The 14,864-nt window shown below is 37.1% G+C and overlaps 1 protein-coding gene across 1 annotated transcript in view; it reads right to left on the bottom strand.

The window, feature by feature from the left end:
* Positions 1 to 14,722, bottom strand: part of TNKS (tankyrase) — a 211,365-nt gene extending 196,643 nt beyond the window's left edge. The window contains exon 1 of the mRNA XM_039220634.1: positions 14,025 to 14,722. Within this exon, the coding sequence (XP_039076565.1) occupies positions 14,025 to 14,697 (673 nt within the window). The 5' untranslated portion in view covers positions 14,698 to 14,722. The remainder of the gene's footprint in view (positions 1 to 14,024) is intronic.
* Between the last annotated feature and the right edge of the window lie 142 nt (positions 14,723 to 14,864).

Genomic DNA, 14,864 nt, shown 5'->3' with positions numbered 1-14,864 from the left:
CCCAGAAAAGATTTCAGTCACTCTTAGAGACATGAATTAATGGAGTGATGAAAAGCTTGTCTGCAATATATCACTAGGATTCACTCTACTGAATATGTTATTTTCCATATTTCATGCTGGTGATATTATGAAAGGAGTTCTCTCTAGGACAACAGAAAAATCAAAATGCCACTATGATAGATACCCCATTCAAAAACGTTGAATGGTAATAAAATACCTGTAATAAGATTTACCACTATAACCATTTTTAAGTGTACAATTTAGGGGCATTAAGTACTTTCAAACTGTTGTGATTCCCAGGTGTTTTATTCAAAATGCATTTTTTCCTTGACTACTTCTATGAATCAAAACATAGAGCAGTCTGGGGCACCTGGGTGGCTCAGTCGGTTAAGCATCCGACTCTGGCTCAGGTCATGATCTCGTGGTTTGTGAGTTGGAGCCCTGCATCAGTGCTGACAGCTCAGAGCCTGAAGCCTGTTTCAGATTCTGTGTCTCCCTCTCTCTCTGCCCCTCCCCAGCTCATGGTCTGTCTCTCTCTCTCAAAAATAAATAAAAACGTCAAAAAAAAAAAATCAAAACACAGAGCAGTTTATCTTCAAGATATTCTAACAATTTTAAGTAGTCTTTATCTTTTTTTTTTTTTTTTTAAGATTTTTAGTGTTTATTTTTTAGAGAGAGAAAGAGAGAGTCCCAACTCAGGGCTTGAACTCACTAGCCCTGAGATCATGACTTGAATGAAAGCTGGACACTCAACCGACTGAACCACCCAGGCACCCCATCAATTTTAAGTAGTCTTTAAAAGAAAGGAGTTGTGGAGTGCCTGAGAGGCTCAGTCGGTTAATAAGTATTCCACTCTTGGTTTTGGCTCAGGTCAAGGTCTCACAGTTTCATGAGATGGAGCCCTGCATTGGGCTCTGCACTGACAGTGCAAAGCCTGCTTGGGATTCTCCCTTTCTTTCCCTCTCTGCCCCTCCCCTACACTCACTCTCTCAAAATAAATAAACTTAAAAAAAAATAGGAGTTGCTAAAAGATCATTCTTCCATTTGGTTATGAATTCTGCGTGAAGTTTTGCTCTATTTTAAATGCCTACAAGAAAAAGCTGGAAGGAAATATGCCAAAATGGGCATATTTGAGGTAGTGAGATAATGGACTTCTTACTGTAGTTTCCAAAATCTGTACAATTACTTTTATTTTCAGAAAACAAACATAAGAAAGTGGTAACAACTGTCAAATAACAAAATGACTCAAAAACTTTATTTCTGATTACTACCTACTTTCTAGTTGAGTTAGCACAGGCCAAATGATTTTAGACAGCCAGATGTGGGTTTAAATCCAGCTATGTGACCTTGGACAAGATATAATGCTCTTGAGTCTCAGTTTCTTCATCTATTAAAAAAGACTTAAAATCTACCTTGTACTACACTGCTGTAAGGATTAAATAAAATTACATAGGGAAAGCGCAAAAAAATCACTCTAAGACAACTGTTATTTTTATTAGCTTTTATACTATTATGTAGTAATAATTTCAAAATTAAGTTCATTCATATATGTGGCAATAGAACAGTGAAAGCACTCTGATGACAAAGGTCTAGACTACTATAAAAGGACTATTACTTACACATTTAAGAAAGTCCGAAGATCAGACAGCAGAGGCATTAACTAACAAAATTCACTACTTGAATATTTATAGTGTGCATAGTAGGAGCAATTCAATGAATTAAAGACTTGAACTTCTCTTATTACATACTTCAAATTTATCTGCTTTCATGTAACTCTAACAGGAGAACAATTACACTTACCTACTATTAAATTTTAGGAGACAGGGACGGGGAGAGGGAGGGGAGGCCAAGGTTTTGACACCTTGCAGGTTCTTTTTAAATTATAACTGATGATGCAGGAACTTTAATTTAAAAAAATTTTAGTCAATCAGTAAGTTAAGTTTGTCATTAATACGTATCACCTAAAACTACCAAATGCCTCTTTACTTTTTAAAAAAATCTACCATAAAAGAAACAAGTTGCAAGTCCAAACAAACAAACGAACAGGTACCACCAACCATTAATGTACTTTTTGTTATACAGAGAAGGCAGAAGAGAGAGGAAACTTCATATCATTTTACTTTCTTTTTCTACAGTTAAAAAATACACTAGTCTAAACTAAATAGAGAGCTGACATACTACCCCCCCCCAAAAAAAAGAGAAAAAAGAGAGGGAGAAAGAAAAGGAAAAGAGGGACTCAAACTCATAGTTTTGAATTCTATACACAAATACCTGACCAAACAGGCAGAACAAGTTTCCACCTGACAAAGAACCCAGCAACTTGCTGGAAAAAAAGCAATCTTGGACATCTGATGAAATCTGAAAAAGAAAACCCAGGGAGCCCACAAAAACAAAGAACTCCTAATTTTTCTCAATTACTCAAAAAACAATTTTTAGAAAATGACCCTCAAAATGATCCAAGTATCTAGGCTTCAGTGGAAATCCCATGATCAAGGCTACATCCCACCTTCCTGAGCATTTTTGTCAGAGAAATAAAATTAAGTTAAAGTAACTTCAAGGACCTTAATGGGGGGGAGATAAGAATTTAAGAGACACTGGTCTCTGCATTTTTAGTTAACCATCCAAAAGATTTCTTTGTCATGAAGCAAAAGGAAGCTATTAAATGCATTTAGGGAATAGCTACTCTAGGGGCGCCTGAGTGGCTCAGTCGGTTAAGCGTCCGACTTCCGCTCAGGTCATGATCTCGCAGTTCGTGGGTTCGAGCCCCACGTCGGGTTCTGTGCTGACAGCTCAGAGCCTGGAGCCTGCTTCAGATTCTGTGTCTCCCTCTCTCTCTGACCCTCCCCTGCTCACGCTGTCTCTCTCTCTCTCAGAAATAAATAATTAACATTTAAAAAAGATTTAAAAAAAAAAAAAAAAAAGAATAGCTACTCTAGTGGCACCTGGGTTGCTCAGATGGTTAGGCATCTGACTCTTAGTTTCGGCTTAGGTCATGATCTCACGGTTTCAGGGGTTCGAGCCCTGAGTCAGCCTCTGTACTGGCAGTGCGGAGCCTTCTTGGGATCCTCTCTCCCTCTCTTTCTGCCTCTCCCTTGCTCATGCTCTCTGTGTCTCTCTCAAAAATAAGTAAATAAACTTAAAAAAATTACTTGAAAAAACTACTTTAAGAATAGCTACTCTAGTGTTTTTACCAGCATTTTATCATAACACTCTTGATGATGTTTATTCTTTTCCAAAATGAGGCACTATAATAAAATCTATTTTCTTAGCATCAAGTACGTTCTTGATTACGTTTCTTCTCCTGAGATCTAAGCTTAAGACTTCATTTTTTAAACATATGTATGCTCACAACTTGGCCCTTGACTAGCCTCCTATCCCCCAGATATATTTCTTTACCCTTTTAACTGCCAAAGAATCACTTCATATCTGGAAGGAAGGAACACCTAGCTGTGATCTATACAGTTGCTGGGGCAGGAAGGGCTGCCCCAGGGGAAAGTAATGGCAGAGGAGTAGACTAAACTTCTTGTCAAAAAAATCTATGTAAATAGACTATGAGGAAAGGATATTACTATTAAAAGTCCCTTAACCCATAGAGAGCAGTACTTAGGCTATCTAAGCTGAGATATAAAATGGTGATGTTTCATAATTCAAATGCTACTACAGTAAGATATGAACCTTATAGACAGACTTCATCTATTCTAGATCAGAGTTGCATGTCCAACACGAGAAGAAACAACAAATGGAGTTACCCTCGATTTCTCAGACCTTCATTTTTTTTTCAGGCCTCTATATTACTTACCAATTTCTATAAACATGAGCAATGGAAAAAAATTAAAGTAAAATCCCATGCAAAGTTATTATAAGAATAATTTGAGCAGAATAATATACCCCATAAACAATGCATGTCAGAAGAAAACACTGACAAAAACAAAATTATGATCTACTATTTCTTTCTCCTAAAAGGCAACAGTAAAAGGATTCAAGATATGAAAATGTAGCAGTATGTGAATTCAAAATAAGATGACAAAACTCAGAAAATAATTCAAAATTCAATAACTTCACAAGTAAAAACTTCTTGTTTAAGAAGGAAAACAAAAGTGAAAAAAATACCACAGAGAATGCCCTGTGATGGGGATCAGCAAACTACAACCCATGAGCCAAATATGGCTACCACCTGCTTTCACAAATAATGCTTTATTGGAACAAACCACACCCAGTCACTTATGTATTGTCTATGGACACTTTTAAGGCACAAAAGCAGATCTGTGTAGTTGAAACAGTTGAAACAAAGACCGTATAGGACACAAAGCCTAAAATATTGTCTAGCCACAGAAAAACCTTCCAAACTCCTGCCTCGAGAAAAAGGGAAGGTAAAAGAACATTTTTAAAAGCAAAAAGAAATGAAGATGTATTTTTTGAAAAAAGATTCAAGAGAAAGCGACAGTTTTCAGGGCTTGGGGGAAGGTGGAAATGAGCAGTTAGTGTTGAAATGAGTACAGAGTTTGTATTTAGGACTATGAAAAAGTTTTGGAAATGGACAGTGGTGATGGCTGTACAACACTGTGAATATACTTCATGACACTGAACATAACACTTAAAAATGGCCAAAATGGTAAACTTTGTTATGTATTATTTTACCACACACAGAGAGCAAAGTAACAAATTTAGAAAGGTGAAGCTCCAATATACATAAAAGGAAAAAAAAACCCAAATACTAAAAACTAAAATTCAAAAAAGTTTTCTGAAATAAAAGATCTAAAACTATATAAAGAAAAGGGACATCATGTACCTGAGAAAATCAATTTAGAGGAGCTAAGACCAAGGTATACTCCATTAGAATATGTTGACTTTATGGAAGAGAAAAAACTCCTTTGGACATCCAGGAAAAAAGACCAAGGGAAAGAAAATCAGATCGCCATCACTTTCAACATAAACAGTTTTTACCAGAAGAAAATGTTTTAAATACTCAGGAAAGAAAATGAGAACCAAAGATTTTATATACAGTCAAACTGACTTTCAAGAATAAGGCAACAACTGTTACTGACATTAAAAACTTTCAGACAATGCTGTTTCCAAGACACCTTCCTGGGTAAACTCTGGAGAACAAGTGACCACCAAAATAACTAGAGACTTCAATATCAGGACTAGCAGTGAGCATTTGCAGCAAAAATGGCTAGAATTGTAGCTATAAATAATGATTTCAGGAATCTATTGCTGTATAACAAACTATTCCAAAATCTATGGCTTATAAGAGCAACTACGACTTCTTATTCTGATGATACTATGAATTAACTAAACTCAGTCATCTGGATGCTTGATGAGGCTGGAATATCCAAGCTGGTTCACTCATTCAGCTGGCAGTGGAGACTGACTGAGAGCCACAAGCCTTACTTCTCTTCTCCCTGGTTTCTATCAAAGCATGGTGGCTGCGTTCCAAAAGAGAAAGTTTCCAATGCATGAATGAGAAAATTTAAGATCTCTGAAGGCTCGGGTGTTACACAGCAACACTTCTGCCACATTCCATTCATCCTGGCAGATCACAAAACCAACTCAAATACAAGGGGAGGGAAATAGCCTACACCTTCTGATAAGTGATGTAGCATACGTATACATAAAATGGAGGAATATATGGTGTCATCTTTGGGGACTATCTATCACACATACACTTGTAGAACTAAAACTAAATAAAGTTTATAAGAGAAAAACAAAGTAAGTGTACAAGACAGCTTCCAGGATGGCTCTCAATGATCCCCATTTCCCATCAGACATATCCTCTCCCTTTTAATACAGGCTGGCCCTATTGATTTCCTTCTAGCCAACAGAATACTGTAAACGTTGATGAGAAAATACTAGGGATATTATATTTCAAGAGGACTCTAGCTTCCATCTTGCTTGTCCTTTCTTGTTCTCTTACTTGCTGGCTCTAAAAGAAGTCAAATGTCATGTTGTGAGCTGCTCTGTAGAACCTGAGGGAGACCTCAGTCCAACAACCTGCAAAGCACTAAATCTTGCTAACAATCACATGCACAAGTTTGGAAGCAGATTCTCCCCTTAATCACCCCTTTAGATAAGACTGTAGCCCTAACCCACATTTTGACTGCAGCCACATAGAAGACTTTGAGCCAGAGGACATAGCTAAGTCATGCCTAGATTCCTGACCCACACCTGGAATCGTGACCCACAGCAACTGTGAAATAATAAATGTTTGTAATTTTAAGCTCTTAAATTTCGGGGTTGTTTCATAAACAGCAATAAGTAACTAACAAAGTAAACTCAAATTAGGTATTAAGAAGGAAATAATTAAGGGAAGAAACAATGGAGAAAATTAACAAAGCTGAAAGTTGGTTGAAAAGATCAACAGAATTGATAAACCTCCTAGCAAGTCTAATCAAAGAAAACACAAATTATCAGTATGAAAAATAATAAAAGGATTTTATCTCATTAGCTCTTATAGACAATGTAATAGTAATAAAACAATATTATAAACAAATTTATGCAAACAAATTTGACAACTTAAATAAATTCCTTGGAAAATATAATTCACCAAAATTGATAATTGAGACAATCTCTTAGCCATCTAAGTATAAAAGAAATTCAGTATCAAAAATCCTCCCACAAAGAAAAGTACAGGTCTAGTTAGTGTCATTTGAGATTCTAATCAAATATTTGAGGAAAATTAATGGCAATTCTCCAAAACTTCATTCAGAAAATAAAGAAATGAACACTGCCAAATACACTTGACAAATACAAATAAAGTGTATTTGGCATAATCCTAATGCCAAAACTTGACAAAGACATCACACACACAAAAAGAAAATTACAGACCAATATTTCTCATAAACTTAGATGCAAAAATCTTTAACAGAATATTAGCAAATAAAATCTAGCAATATATTAAAAGGATAATATTCATCATGACCAGGCAGTGTCTACCTCAAGAACGCAAGGTTTTACTTAACATTTCAAAACTCAGTATAATGTAATATATTAAAAGAATAAAGGAGAAAACCTATTCGGTCATCCCAATATATGCAGAAAAAGCATCTGATAAAATTCAACAAGGTTTCACAAAAAACATACTCAACATACTAGAAATAAAAGAGAACATCCTCAATATGATAAAGAACAGCTCTGAAAAACTTATAGCTAACATCATACTTAATATGAAATAGTGAACATTTTCCCCCCTAAGAGTTGGAACAAGACAAAGAAGTCTATCTTCACCACTTTTATTCAACATCATCCAGAAGAACAAATACAAGTCATAACTGTCTCTATTTGAAGATATGACTCTTTAATAAAATCCTAAGGAAACTGAAATTTTCTAGATCATAGGATACAGTTAATATAGAAATTGATCAAATTAGCAAACAATTGAAAAATAAAAATTTTCAAAATCCATTACAATGGCATTTACATACATTAAAAAAACTTAGGAATAAAAAAATCTCATGAAAGACTCCTACACTAAAATTTATGAAAACTGCTGAGAGAAAATAAAGGCCTAAATAATGCTCATGAATTGGAAGACTCAATATTGTTAAGATGTCAATCTTTCCTAAACTGACCAATAGATTCAATATAATCCCAATTATCATCTCAGCATGCATTGTTGTAGAAATTGATAACCTGATTCTAAAAATTTCAATGAAAATGCAACAGACCTAGAAGATCTAAAGCATCTTAGAAAGGTTAGCCAAATTGGAACATTCAAACTATCAACTTCAAAACTAACTACAAAGTTAGTTACGCGGCAAATGTAATTCTGACATAACAACAGGCAAATATAACAAGACAGAATAATAAGACTCAATGCAGATCCCCTCGCACATACACTTATAAAAGCATCTGATTTTTGGCAATGAAGAAAAGCAATCCAATAGAGAAAAGAAAGTCTTTTCAAGAAATAGCATCAAAAAAACCTGGATATCCACATAGTGAAAAATAAACCTCAACTCAAGTTCACAAATAACACAACAATGAACACAAGATTGATCACAAATATAAATGTAAATGCTAAAACCATAAAGCTTTTAGTAAGAAACATATATCTTTGTTACTTGGGAACAGTGAAAGTTCTTACCCAAGTCATAGGTCACAGAAAGCAATAACTATAAAATAAACATATAGATAACATAAATTTGGGGCACCTGGGTGGCTCAGTCAGTTAAGTGTCCTACTTCGGCTCAGGTCATGATCTCACAGTCCGTGGGTTCGAGCCCCATGTCAGGCTCTGTGCTGTCAGCTCAGAGCCTGAAGCCTGCTTCAGATTCTTTATCTCCCTCTCTCTCTCTGCCCCTCCCCCACTCACTCTCTGTCTCTCAAAATAAAAAAAAAATAAAGACTTAAAAAAATTTAAATAATATAAATTTATAACTTCTGTTCAAAGGACTTATTAATAATGGATCAGCACATGTGTAACATATAACTAACAAAGGACTAATATGTAAATATATAAAGTACTCCCACAATTCAACAATAAAAAGATAAAGCCAATGAAAGTAAACTTTGTCTAATTTAAAAAAAGACAAAACTTCATAAAAGATATATAAATGGCAACTAAACAGATGAAAAAGTCTTCAACATTAGACTTTGGAGAAATGCAAAATAAAATCACAATGAGATACTACACATTCCCACCAGAATGGTTAAAACTGAAATGAAATGATGAAGATGAAGATACAGAACAGCTAGAACTCTTACACATTACATTATTGGGAATGTAAAATGGGCACATCCACTTTGGGAAAACATCTGTAAGTTTCTTAAAAAACTGAGTATATACCTACCCTAAGCCCCAGCAATTTCAACACTCAGCATTTGCCCAAGAGAAAGAAAGTCTATGTCCACAAAAAAAAATTTTTTTTACAGGAATGCTCATAGCATGTTTATTCACTGTAGTCCAAAACTGGAAATACCCTAAAAGTTCACCAACAGAAGAAATAAACCAACTGTAGCACTTCCATATAATGAAATACTACTCAGCAGTAGTAAGGAGCTATTGAGTCATGTTATAACATCAAAAACATCAGCTGAGAAAAATACATCTTACAGAAAAGAGTAGATATTATACAACTCCATTTTTATGAACTTCTAAAACAGGCAATTTATAACCTAGAGTGGACAAAAAGAACAATATTTGTATCTGGGTCAGGGATTGAGGGAATGGACATGAAGGAACTTTCTGAGGTTATGACGACTCTCCATAAGGGTTTGAGGTGCCACATTTGTCAAAACTCAGTGAATGGGGGCGCCTGGGTGACTCAGTCATTTACGCATCCCAACTCTTGATTTCAGCTCAGGCTGTGATCTCACAATTCATGAGACTGAGCCCTGCGACTGGCTCAGTGCTGACAGTGAGGGGCCTGCTTAGTATTCTCTCTCCTTCTCTCTGTGCCCCTTCCCAGCTTGCACGTACACATACACACACACACACACACAAACACACACACTCTCTCTCTCTCAAAATAAATAAAGTTAAATAAATTAGTTAAAAAGAACTCAGTGAATGTACAAATAAGATTTGTACAGATTTTACATCAAAACACAACTTTGGTAACAAACACTGAACTCTAGATAATAATATGCATATATTGGCACACTTAGGGAAGGTGCACAAATACTTGCAATTTATACTGACCTGCCCCCCAAAAATAGATTGATAGAAGAATATACAAGCATATACATATGTAATAGAAATTACATACATAATAGAAATTAGTTATATAAATACTCCTCTATTGTTGACTAGTTTTATATAACATCTTACACATAGCTATTTTGTTCTTTAAATCCCTTGCCTCCAGAGAGTGACACAGTTAAAGTAGAAGAAAGAGAAATTTACCAACCACATCTTCTAACTAAAAGCTCAATATAACTTTTTTTTTTAACGGACCTTAAACAAAGCAGAAGGCTTTAAGAAAACACTAAATAAAAGACAAAATGGGAAGATTGAAGCTAGTTCCTTTTACAAATTAGACCCTTCTTAAACTCTGAAGCAGGGTATTTGCTTGAAAGTATAATCAAGGAGCTTGCCAATCAATGTTAATGAAGATTCTCACCCCAGGACTGAAGCGTTCTGACTCATTTTCTTAGCCATCGATGGGCAACAGTTCAGGAAACAGGCTGCTTTTTATGTGTCCTTTTTTCAGGTGTAGGAACTTCATTTGTACCATCAAAGTCAAAAGAAAGTATAAAACTGCCATACATATTTTGCTGGTTTTGATACTGAAGTGCCTTAGGAACTACTTAGGAAGCCTATTTCAAAGCATCAATTTAAATACTACAAAAATCTTAGAATTCAATGCTTTGTTAAAGCCCTTTTTTAAAAGACCCCATCTAAACTTTAATAGAGATCACATGAGAACATACTGGTCAAAAATATGTCACTACTAGGAAATGAACTGAGCACTCCAAATTGATACTATTTATAAAGCTTTGACTGCTATCCTTTATTTTTTTTTTTTTTTTTTTTAATGTTTTACTTATTTCTAGGAGAGAGAGAGAGACAGCGTGAGCAGGGGAGGGTCAGAGAGAGAGGGAGTCACAGACTGAAACAGGCTCCAGGCTCTGAGCTGGCAGTCAGCACAGAGCCCGACGCGGGGCTTGAACCCATGAACCACGAGATCATGACCTAAGCGAAAGTCGGACGCTTAACCGACTAAGCCACCCAGGCGCCCCTGACTGCTATCCTTTAAATAATAGAAAATCACGGCCAAGGATCTTATTTGCAGGAGAAAATCTTATATAAACTCTAGTCAACAATAAAAAGACTGGATCCTTTTGATATGGCCATCTTAAGAAGGCATTAGAAACAGTATTTTGAGAACCTGCATAAACAATGGAAACTGGAGATTACGTTTCTAATTGTGGATAGAGTGATTCCATTATTGTGTCTAAGCCATATTTTAAATAATTATCACAGTCTAAAATGGAATAGAAAAAAATGTTTAATTCTGCCTCTAGAAAGAATTATGATAATATTTTTAAAGTTATAAGGATTTAGGGGTTCCCAGGTAGTTCTGTGGGTTAAGCCCCAGACTCTTCGTTTCAGTTCAGATCATGACCTCATGTTTCATGGGTTCAAGCCCTAAGTAGGGCTCTGCACTAACTGCACAGAAGCCCTCCCTCTCTGCTCCTCTCCTCCCTCTCTCAAAATAAATAAACAATTTTTTAATATTAATAGTTGTAAGGATTTAAATATGACTTCATACCACTTGAGATCTTCAGAATGGTTTCGTTTCATTCTATACAACTGTAAACTCATTTCTAAATGGCATTAATTAACATACTTCCTTTTCAATCTTTGACTGGCTAGATTGGACTCATCCTTTAAATCCCTTTCTATCTAAAAAGACTTCCTTAAATGCTCTAAAACCAGGACAAGAATCCCTACTGCCTCCTCCACAGAAGTATATTCCGATAACTCCAAGTTACACAACTTTACGGGATTTTGTTATCACTGCTGTTCTTGTTTACTCTTCCCTATTGGACTGTAAGCTCCGTAAGGACAAGGACTACCTACTACAACAAAATTGAATGACCTATAACAAGTAACAAAACATTTGTGGAACAAACGAATTACAATTTTAAAATTTTTCCGTCCAAGGGACTGTTCCAATTTCCTCTTTAAAACAGCTTATCTATGGCAATCCCATTACTAGCATTCTAACCAAGAGTCAACTGAGAATTGTTCCTAACTACTCATCTGTCACTATGCTATACACGCGAACAGGAAAGCATGGTAAACTGACTGCAGAGTGTTATGTTTTTATACTATGTAGAGTTTTACTGTTTTTATCTGTTTTCCACAACCAAACTAAATAAATTTTCTTAAAAAAAAAAACCAGTTCAAAGTCAGGTTCGCATAATTACAATATAGTTACAGGGCTGTGTGTAATTGTCTTATAACTTATCTGGGGACTCATAAAACTCTGAAACAGCATAAAGAGTAACTATTATAGCAAACAGAAGAAGTTGATTTAGAAGACAAGCACTGTTTTATGTGTGACTAATCCTAAATAAGTACATTATCACAGAAGTAAACCTAACTATCCTCTGTTAATGATTACTTACAATGGGGTACAGTGAGGAATGACAAGGTTTGTGACACTGGCTAAAATAGACAAATTTGGAACAAAGCATGCAAGAGAAAGCCTCAGTTGATTTATTATATCAGACTTATAAGATCTTTCATTTGACTTAAAGAAAAAGAAACGTTATTTCATCTAAAATAAGCAACACTCTTGAGCAAATATCTAGTTATATGGGCTTGTTTATGATTCAATACACTAAATACCTAATAGTACCGACACTATCTATTAAGTGTCTATACATCAAAAATAGATCTAATAATCTAATAATGATTTTCTCTTTCTCATATTGCTGATCATGACCCACTAACAAACCACAAACAGCATTTGTAACAACTGAAGTGGAATAGTATATAAAACATAAGAAGACCACACATGTAAAAAAAGAAAGTAGTATTTCCCAAAGCTTTTGATTCAGTTTCTGTGTGTGTGAGACAATGTAAACTAGATTTCTAAGTATAGGCTGCAATAAAGAACATGTGAATGCTCTTAGAGTTCATGTCCCCAGTTACTTCCTCCCCCCAAAACACCGCAAAAGCAGAAACTTTCCATCACACCCACTCACAAAATGAAAAGTGACTTTAACCCAGATATTGGTTTTAATAGTTTAAGCTTCATTTCACAAACTGTAAAATCACACGGAGTTCAAATGCAGGTTCCATGATTTTCTGTGTGAATTTGGACTTTTTAAAAAATAATATGTGCTTTACTTCTGTCATCTGTAAAATGAGGGTAATAATATCTTTCAAGTTGGGGTAAAAATATGTAATACACATAGTAAGTTCATAACATATCTCTTACCATAAATAGTACAAATCAAAAGAGTGATACATATTACTAACACTGCAAGAAACTTAACAGGAGTTATCTTTGGTATGTTATCCTTGATGTGTGTGTGTGTGTGTGTGTGGTGCTTTTTCATTTTGTACATTTCTGTCCTGTATGAATTTTATAATGTATATATAACATACACGCTTTTAATGTTTCGAATGTATATAACCTTATTACCTTTATTTTACATCAATAGTAGATATCTGGGAAGTGAGATTATGGTCCTTTTTAAAATACTACTCTGTATTTTATACAAGTATATTAGGTATTTTTAAAAGACAACGGCCAACTACTTGATAAAATGAAAAAAGAAGAAGACAGAAAGTGTGTGATCCAGAGTTTAAGAACTAGTAGAGTTTTTCTGTAAAACTAATGTGCCAGATGCTTCTCACACAAACTTAGTATATCGTTTTTGCCCACAAGAAAACTGAGGCAATTGAGATAAAGTAAACTGTCTGTGACACAAGTAACAAATAGAGAAGTATCTAGGACTTCAAAGCCTTTATTTCTTCTACCATCACATAATGCACCCAAATATTCTTCTCCAGTTGTTTCATATAGGCATATTTTAATCTACCCAATTAGACTGTAAACTCCTTGAGAAAGAGGAAAAGTTTCACATACTTCATTTATGCCTTTCATTGGCTTACTAAAAGTACCATAGATCCTTAAACACTTGTTGAATTACAGTAAACTTCTTTTGGTCTAGGCTATCCTCATGCAACATACCCTTGTTGTAAAAACGAAATAAACTAGCAAACAAACGACAAAACTCTTAAGACTGCCCAAACCTAACTTTACTCCTTCACACTCGTAACCAAAAAGTTTAAGTATACCCATATCTGGAGACTACCTCTAAGGGAGTTTGGAAACAAGCACAGGGACCCCTGGGCGAACGCTAAAAAAGAATGGATTCACACATTTCCCCCACCACGCCCCCGTCATCCAGGCACTAAGCTAAAGAAAGGGACCTCTAGTCTTCCGGTGAGGGGTCGAGGAACCATAACCACGCCCCCATTTTTGTCTATCATAACTTGTTTTCTATCCCTACCCAGACCCCTGTCCCCAAGACCAAAACCCTTAATAAACAAAGTCTCTGACCTGCAGCGAAGTGCAGGGGAGAAGACTTCCGGCCGGCCATGTCCTTAGCATTCACGTTTGCCGCGTCCACCAGCCTCTTTACCCGGGACACGTCCCCATTGCGACAGGCCTCCAACAGTTCCCGTAAGGCCCCGCTTACTGCTGGGACCCCGGGCCCAGGTCCCGCTGCCCCAGGCCCCAATGTTGCTGTGGTGCTAACTCCTGCCGCCTCGGGGCTCTCCGCCAAGCTCGATCCAGGGGAGGATGGAGAGGAAGATGAGGAAGAAGTCGGGGAAGACGAGGACGACGGTGAATTGTTACTGCCACCGCCGGCTGGGTTGGAAGCGACCCCGACGGAAGATGAAGCGGAAACTGCCGGGGCCACGGGGGCGGCGGCAGCCGTACAGACTGTGCTGGTGGTACTGCAACAGCTGGTACTGTCAACCGGCTCCGGGGATCGAGGCCTGTCGGGCGGATCCCGACTGCCATCCCCCTCCGGCAGCGCTAGGCCGTGCCGCGGGGAGGCGAAGGGGGCCAGGCCACCCGCCGTTGGGGAGGCTGGGGTGGTCCCCGAGGCCAGGCCAGGGCTGAGTGGGGGGGGAGGTGGCGGCGGCGGCGCCGAAGCCCCTGGGGCGGGCTGGAGCTGTTGTTGATGATGGTGGTGATGATGCTGAGAGCGACGCGACGCCGCCATCTTCGGACTCCCCCAGCACTGTCACTGCGGCAACGGCCCCACCGCCCGCCCTCACTTCCGACCGCTAGACCAATTAGCATCCAGCGCACAGGAAATGATGCTGGGCAGAGTGGGCGGGGCCAAAGAGAAGGAGGGAAGTATTGGGAGCTCAGAGAACAGCCACGGAA

The sequence above is a fragment of the Hyaena hyaena genome, unplaced genomic scaffold, assembly GCF_003009895.1.
Source record: "Hyaena hyaena isolate Hyena2069 unplaced genomic scaffold, ASM300989v1 scaffold_17, whole genome shotgun sequence".
Classification (NCBI taxonomy): Eukaryota; Metazoa; Chordata; class Mammalia; order Carnivora; family Hyaenidae; genus Hyaena; species Hyaena hyaena.
The sequence above is the reverse complement of the archived record's forward strand: the minus strand, read 5'-3'. Positions and strand labels throughout refer to the sequence as shown.